General features: G+C 32.2%; 1 protein-coding gene across 5 annotated transcripts; it reads left to right on the forward strand.

The window, feature by feature from the left end:
• The first annotated feature begins 222 nt into the window (after window positions 1-222).
• LOC138933997 (RNA-binding protein 1-like) lies at window positions 223-7,089 on the forward strand. Of its 5 annotated transcripts, XM_070297345.1 has the most exons (7): window positions 226-351; window positions 1,500-1,715; window positions 2,047-2,139; window positions 3,428-3,475; window positions 3,674-3,721; window positions 6,279-6,365; window positions 6,502-7,089. In XM_070297345.1, the coding sequence occupies exons 2-7, from the start codon at window positions 1,507-1,509 to the stop codon at window positions 6,503-6,505; spliced, it is 489 nt and encodes a 162-aa protein (XP_070153446.1). In that variant the 5' UTR covers window positions 226-351; window positions 1,500-1,506; the 3' UTR covers window positions 6,506-7,089. The 5 variants fall into 5 exon arrangements, 2 of the variants coding, with proteins under 2 accessions (XP_070153446.1, XP_070153447.1); XR_011447075.1 differs by lacking the exons at window positions 3,674-3,721; window positions 6,502-7,089 and adding an exon at window positions 4,404-5,451 and having other exon boundaries at window positions 223-351; window positions 6,279-6,368; XR_011447076.1 differs by lacking the exons at window positions 3,674-3,721; window positions 6,502-7,089 and adding an exon at window positions 4,404-5,002 and having other exon boundaries at window positions 223-351; window positions 6,279-6,368.
• Window positions 7,090-8,661: the final 1,572 nt, after the last annotated feature.

Here is an 8,661-nt window from a genome sequence, read left to right on the forward strand (position 1 = left end):
ATACCGCGTGCAAATGTGTGTGCTCGCGATCTGCGGCGTATTAGGGTTGTGTTCAAAAATCTATTCATCGAAATAGACTTAACATGTAATTGACCAATCAGAATAAAAGAAGCAAAGAATTCTCTGTCTTGATTGGTCCGTCGTGCTATTTCACTTGACGATCAGATTTTTGAACCCAACCCAAAATGAAGAACGCACCGAATGGAAGAGAACAGTCAAGATGGGGTTGAGTTAGGTCAGGTTAGATCTAGGTAGCTCGTCCGACAGCCGTCAGACACCATTTTGCGACATTTTTGCGCATATCGTGTATTGTTGCACCAGCTGGTCGCGCTAATCCTTTAAAACTCAAAGGTATGGATCATTTAATTGACAGATTGTTATTCGTAGCGGTTTTTAGGTTATGTTTGCGCATTTGGTCATCAAAGGAGAAATTGCGGGTGCGTAGGGATCCTACGAAATTTTCTTAGCGTCGTTTCGGCGACGAAAAGGAGCGAGCATCTTTTCGTTGTCGCGGCCGATGAACCAAAATGGCGGGAAAAAAAAAACCCTGCTATCTTGAGAGATGGGTGGAAGATTAAGCACTTTACTTAAAAATGACAAAATTTTAAACGATATACGTATTTCTGTGAGAAATTAAGTAACTCACGGGGGCGGGGGAGAAGGGGAAGGTAAAGGAAGATAAAAGAAAAAAGTAACGAAAGCTCGACGACGAAGTGCAATATGGCGTTGATACAACGGTTTCCATTCCCGTATAATTAATTTGGACTTGATTTACGCGGCTTTCAATTGATTAAACGAAATGGTAGAGTTTTTAATCCTTCGAAATCTTTCTAGAATGATTATTGTCGCGCCTGTTGAATATAACACAATAGGAGAATTCATTATTTGTTAATGAGTTTTTTTTTCACTATGCCAGTTATATTTTAATCTGTATGCTAGAACATAAACTTTAGACTCATATTATATATATATATATATATATATATATATATATATATATATATATATATATATATAATAAATATAATAAATTATTATTATTATTTTTATTATTATATATACATATACATATATATCAACGAATGTTGTGTGTGTGTGACTTGGTTATTATAATTGCATGTTAATAAGAGTGATAAAAATATTTGTATCACTGCAGTGGGTTATAAAAATTATTGCTTTGGAATTTATATATTTTTTAAAGTTAAATAATTATGTTTGTTTTTATATGTTTTATTTATATTAATATGAAATGTAAAATGTATTGTTATTAAATAATTTCAAACAAGGAGTTGAAAAGTTTAAAAAATTTGTCATTCTATATATGATATTACTCATTTATCTAATTTCAACAAAATTAAATTATGGTTTTCTGTTGAAGAAAGTTGTTTTATATTGAATATTGCAGTCTTGTATTTGAATATATTGCGCATATATATTATATGCTAACAATGTTATGAATTTTAGGATTATGTTATACTTATTTGGTAATAAATTTGCAGGTAGAAAATGTCGCGCTATCGTGAATGGGATCTGTCCTGCAAGGTTTATGTTGGTAATTTGGGAAGCAGTGCTAGTAAACATGAGTTGGAGGGTAAGTTCAGTAAATATGGTCCACTGAGAAATGTATGGGTAGCTAGAAATCCACCTGGTTTCGCATTTGTGGAATTTGAGGATCCACGAGATGCTGAAGACGCAGTGAGAGGACTAGATGGAGTGTAAGTCTAAAAATTAGTATTTTTTATATATTAATAATAATAATTTAAAAATAAATAAATTCAATCTTTTTTATAATATATAAGCCAATGACTACTGATAATGAAATATAATTAAGAAATAAATTATATATTATTATATACAACGCTTTGATAAATGGAATGATTATTAAGTATTAATTTTATCTCTTAATTATTGCTTTATATGATTAGTAGTATATAATCATCTCTTGTAGCTTTTGTCTTTTCAAAGGGATAAAAAAATTATTCAGCATGGTGTAATTGTTTTTCACATAGCTGAAAATACAATGTTATTGTATTTTCTGTTTTTCAGACACTTGTGTGGCACAAGAGTGAGAGTAGAGATGTCCTCTGGAAGAAGTCGACGAGGCGGTGGTGGTCGCAGACCTGGTCCTAGATATTCCAGGTAAGGAAACTTGCGCTGTTTCGCAACAATCGCGAACTTTACAGCAAGAAATATGTTAGAACTGTAACAGGGACTGACGAGGCGTCCATCGCCAACGTAGGTATTCGTGATGGAAAAGAACATCTCTCTCTTGCCTCAAAAATAGGAATGCGCTCAGAGAAACAAACACAGGTTTTTCTCTTTTTTTTTTCTTTTTTTCTTCAATGAACACTTCCTTGCACATCATTACCACAGACTTGATAGTTTCCCCTTCTCATGTCTCTGTGTGTAGAAATGCTGATAAACATATTTACGTTTCATATTTATATATCGTGTTTTTTTTTCTTTCTCTTCTTCTCTTTGTCTCTCTTGTTCATCGTGTGTCTGGCTAATCTTCTTTTCTATTCATAATTACAAGTTTACAATTCGAAATAGTCGATAATTCCGATTCAAGTTACGCCATGCGATACGTCTCGTAAAAATATATCAGAATTAGATGTTTGCATGACAGAATGATGAAAGGGATTAGTCAGAGCACGACTGAATCCACATTGCATGTTTACGAAAAAGGAGATATTAAGATACTTTTAATTCCAATGTATTAAGATAGAAGACACTGAGATAAATTGAATTCCTAATTATTCTATTTTCAAGGATTCATGAAATGTAACAAATATTAGTAATTTTTATTTAATTTTGTTTATAATTATAATATTATGCACAAATAAATATGTCCTGTGTTCTTAGAATTTAAAAAAATTAAAAATGTTAATGTATTATAAATTCTATCTAATTTAAAAGCCAATCATAACGATGGAACTAAGTTCAAGCTTTAAATTTATTTTTAAATATAATAGAAGAATATTATATATAATAAAATATGTTTGTACTCTCTTACAAATTTCGTTAAATAATTGTTATCTAAATTTCTAATTGAATCAATTTTCTAACAACTTTTTTACTAACTTTTCATGCTGCTAATAAATTATAACGAAAATTTTTTCTATTAATGTGAGTATATTAATTATATATATATATATATATATATATATATATATATATATATATATATATAATAATATTACCTCAATATAACCATTCATTTTCTAAAAAATCTCTTACAATCTTTTATCTTAGCACGACGGAAATTGAAATCTCTATTTCGAGTTAGCACTTAGCGCTTATTTTTTCTACTCTTCCTTTCATTATTTCTCTCTTTCTCATTTTAATGTCCTCATGTATATGCTTCAGCAAACAATCGGATTTATGTATGATATATATCTCTCTGTTTTTTTAAACAAATTTATAGGTCCCGATCGCGCAGTCCCTGTAGGAGATCTCTGGGTCGTTATCCGAGGTAAGATTTTCTCGCTTCTCCTAATCTCCTGCCACTCTGTTGCAAAAAAAGGTCCGCCTCGCTTTTTTTTTCTTCTGTCCTTATTATAAAATTGACCGCAAGTTTTAGGAGCTACTAAGCCAAATGAAAATCTCTCAATACATAAGGCCATTACCGGCAAATATTTGGCAGACATACATTTTTTTAAATCTTTTGTAGATCTTGGCCAAGAAGCCCACAAAGATTGCCGATTAGCCTCTATTCAAGGTAATTGATTCTTTTTCTCACGCTACTCTACTATTTTTCGTACCTCGCTTTATGAAAGTTTTCAGGATCTATGTGATGGATTTGGCGAGAGAAATCAGATAGTAACTAGTAGGTATACATATTTCGCAAGCTTGTATTTGTCGTAGCATATACATGTTTATACATATGTCTATTGCATGCATCTATATCACTAAAGGACTTTGAATACGGAAAGACATTAATCGAAAAGGATGAACAATCGTGTTTTTATCACTTTTCATCGCACACGCATTGCAGTATGGATTTTGATTCAAATAATTAATGATTTATTACACAATTTATTAATTTGTTTTATTAAAGTCGCAGTTTTACTCAATAAAAGAATCGATATATGCTCGATGCGTCGCGACGAGAACGTGACGTATATGGAGGCGATATATAGATCCGAGTTGATTAGTATGACATACAGAAAGATACTCCTTTTTTTTCGTATGCATTCGAGTGGGCAGCCTAAGATAAAGAAGGCAAAAATCAATCGGTGATAACGGCTAAAGGCAAGAATTTATATGCAATTTTGTTTTCGATTCGTTAAGTATTTTTTCGACAGTGATAAAAGTTTGGAAAAAAAAAAGAAAAATACGCGATATAGTGGCCAGGAGAATGATAACGTTGATGATTATATTGCTAAAACTGACGTTTGCAGATTCTACCAGCATCAGCTCCTAGCTCTGTTCGTCTCCCCGCCACTACTACTGCTACTTCTACTACTACTACTACTACTACTACAGCCACCGTGAAAAAGCGTATTCGTACGCGAAAAACAAAATTTTCAATCTTGCAATCGTCGTCAATCAAACAAAAAAAATATATAGATATGCCCGCCTGCCCACTAACTTCCCAACCAACCAAGTCACCATCAGTCACCACCAAGTCACCAAGTATAGGAAGCTGCCCATACGTCGTATGTCACGTCACGTCGTCCGTCGAGGTTCTGCGTTGTGGTGTTGCGACGCGCATATAGTACACAACAGCGCAACAACCAAAACAACAGTTTTCGTGCTGCCGGAGTGCCGTCAATACCGAGAATGCCATCTTTTGTTGCTGTCTGCCCGTTCGACATCGTTGCATCGCTAAAACAAATCGTCTTGAATCGAAAACCGTTCGTCGCTCTACGAGATTCTCCCATTCGATAACCACTACTATTATTACTACTACTCTTCCACCACTACCACCAACCGATCACCGGATGTTGGTGCGATTCACCTTCTTCGACTCTTCGTGTCAGCTTTAGCCCGGGGGGCGGTAATATGCATCGAGTTAAACGTCAAAAAGTCCGCCATCGTGAGAAAAACATCACCATCGGCCGTCATCATCTTAAACGAATCCATTGCACTGTACAAAGAATGATCTTCCACACAGTAATTCTATCGGCGCGTTTCTTCATTCGACTGCAAACGACTGTCTTCTCGACTAGTCGTCGTTTCAATACCGACGTTTCTGTTTCATCACTGCTACTACTAGTATTACCGCTACTGTTACTACTGCTACTACTCCTACACGTCGACCATCAATTAGGGACATATGTTTAGCGACGATGACAACTGAGCGCGCGAAAATTGCAGCCGAGAGATCTTCTCGACCTTCGACTCTTTGAGAACGAACTCACAAAAAGCGAAATGATCACTTACTACACACCATTCCACCACCACCCACCAACCAATCAACCACTACTACATGTTCACAATTGTCTGGTATTTCACCGATTTTCAAAGATTTTTTATCTCTATCTCTATCTATTTCTATTTTTCATTTTTGTTTGTTTTTTTCTTCTTTTTTCGCAATTATATACTATTATTTTTAGAGTTTTAGAGATTTTAGAGATAATAGATTTATTCAGATAGTGTTTTAAATTTATTGTTATAATTATTAATAATAATTTCGACAAGTTCTACCTAATTCGAAAAAAGAATTGATGCCGTTATCGACTAAATAAACGAAACTTTTGATTTGTTTTTAATAGAATTTTTATAAATAAATATTGTATTTAGTTGAATCAGAAAATATTCAGTTGGCGTATGTAATATTAATTATAAATATAAAGCTATATATATATATATATATATATACACACCTGATTATTAAAGTTAATCTTCTACTTTCTTTGATTGATTTTGCATTCAATTTAGTGAACTGCCATTTTATATTAATTCATTAATTGTATCTAACTATATATAATTTTTATATATCACTTTCTAGATAAAATAGAAATTAGATAATTCTGATTTTCTTGCAGTTGTCTTGCGATGATTTTTCATATCTGTGTTCTATTACGCCGCTTCGTCCCGTTTCGAACAGAATATATGATACTATATATAATTTTCAACAAATTCCAATCGCTTTTTAACTAAAGCAATAAGCAAGCAATTATTAATATTTTATAATAATATATTACTTATTGTTTATATAGTGATTATTACATGGCGATTCGCGCAGTTTGTAATGGGGCGAAGAAGCGGATTCTAACAATCTTGCCTCCTACTTCAAGAAAATTATATCTAAACTGTCTTTAATCTTTTAGGTCGAGGTCTCGCAGCCCCCGCAGGAGATCATTGACACGAAGCCGCAGCCGAGATCGCCGTTCACGTTCGGATTCCCGCGACAGACGGTATTAATATTAATTTAAAAAAAAAAAGAGAAAAAAAATTATTTCTCCAAAATACAAACAAAGGAAAAAAAACGAAAGCGTTTGCGCGATCAAAATTCATTTTTTTCTAAGCTTTGTATTCTTTACCTAATTACAGTTAGATGCTAAGAGTTCGAGGGAGAGGGAGAGAGAAAGGAACGGATCGATTTTATGTGCCGGACGGAAGATAGAAAGAAAGATAAGAAATCGAGCGAGAGACAATTTTGTATGTACATACATAATGAAAATTGTTAATTATACATATAGACACACACGCTCACGTTCGGAATAACAAATGACACGATAAAAAAACAAAACAAGAGACATTCAACGAGTTTTGCGAATTACACGAGTTTAGTGTATAAACTGTATTCTTTTCATAAGTTTCACTATTATATATGTAGCTCATAAATACATAGATGAATCATACTATTGCTTTTATGGCACACCTACGCATACATACATCTATGTACATAACATCGTGACAACTGCATACATCTGTTTGATTGATTGATTAATTAATTGTCTCAAAGTATGCTATTTACGAAATAAATCTGATCATTACTTTTGTGAGATTTGTGATGATTATTATTGATATTTATCGGTTATATGGTGAAAATATGAGAAGGGAACAATTTATTTTTGACATATTGATCATTTTGTATTTTATTTTTGGAATTTAAGATACGACACAAATAAATATGAAGATAATAAAGTACAAATGGGAATGCTTTTCTTTATATATTGTTAACATGATTCTTCTTTTTTTATTGGCAGTGGATACAATATAATCAATTTCAATAAATAATACTGTTTAAACTTTTTCATTCTTATATTTTAAATTCTCGAGAAATTAGCTGTGCAACTTTCTATGACAAAGTTCCGGACAATGAAAAAAGGAGTTATTTTATATTTTGCAATATCTATAGGATATTAGCAAAAAAATTTAATTTTTGTTTATAATTTATATTCATGTATATATAAAATAGGATATTTTTGTGCATAGATTTATAACAAAATTAGGAGATACTTAAATTTTTTGGCTAATCTCTTTAATTTATTATCTACTCATAAATATTAATTAATCAATATGTCGTGTATAAGGAATTAAAAAGTCTAAAAATCGCCCAGTCAGCCAGGTCTGTTCTAACAGATATTGCCAAGTGCTTGCTACAAATTATTGTCAGCAAAAAGGCTACAAATTTGGTACAAGAGTTGTTATTACCGATTAAGCTGGCAGATTGCCGGCAAGAATCAAGCAAAGCTTGCTGACATGACTGACATCAGATTGTCGGCAAAAACTGAGCAGGATCTGGAGTGCGCAATCTGATGGCAAATTGGCAGCAAAAACCGAACAAAATCTGCAGCTTATTACAAAGTATTATAAAATAGTTCAGTCGCTTATCGCTATGCGGCGCGTTATTCATTATCTATACCCGTATTCAAATTCTTGTCATGAGTGTATATAAAGTCTACAAAATTCTAATAATATTATAATATATATATTTCTATCAGTTCAATTTTTGACATAATTCTTATACAGGAAATTCAGATATTGAATTGATTTTTGGCAAATCGGACAGATAATTGTTCGATTTTCACTTATTCAAACAATTTCTGTCCAAAAAGATCTTTAATTTTATAAATTAAGTTATTTGAATTTACTTATATGTTTTAACATATTAATATATGATTTTATATAATGTCTAATTATCTAATGGTCATTTTATGACCAAAACTTATCATCATTTTGTTACTTAGGATTAAGGCTTTAAATCTATTTAAATATATACTTTTATATGAATGGTCAAAAGCTGCAGAATTTGTTCGGTTTTTGCTGACAATCTGCTATCAGATTGTCTTGCGCAGATCTTGGTCGATTTTTGCCATCAATTTGACGTCAAATCATGTCAAGCTTTGCTCGGTTTTTGCCATCAATTTGCTGTCGGGTTATATCAACAAGCTTTGTCACCAAAACACAAGCTTAATGCGGACACAGATGGCACTGGATTTGTTACCAAGTTTTGAGCGAATTTGATGCCAATTTGGCAACAATTTGTTATCAAATTGCTTACTGGCTATGCTTCAAATTTATTTTTGCCATAATTAATTAACGCATTGAAAAAACAATCGAGATAATTTGTTATCAGAAAGCGTTAATATAATTATATAATTAATTAGACTTTTAGTTGGTTTAAATGTTATTAATATCAAATTCGTTTATTATATGTATGTGTGTATGTGAGTGAGACTTGTATCTGGATTGTGTTTGGAAATC

The sequence above is a fragment of the Polyergus mexicanus genome, unplaced genomic scaffold, assembly GCF_030449975.1.
Source record: "Polyergus mexicanus isolate NDT 795.1 unplaced genomic scaffold, iyPolMexi1.0 SCAF_6, whole genome shotgun sequence".
NCBI classification, from domain to species: Eukaryota; Metazoa; Arthropoda; class Insecta; order Hymenoptera; family Formicidae; genus Polyergus; species Polyergus mexicanus.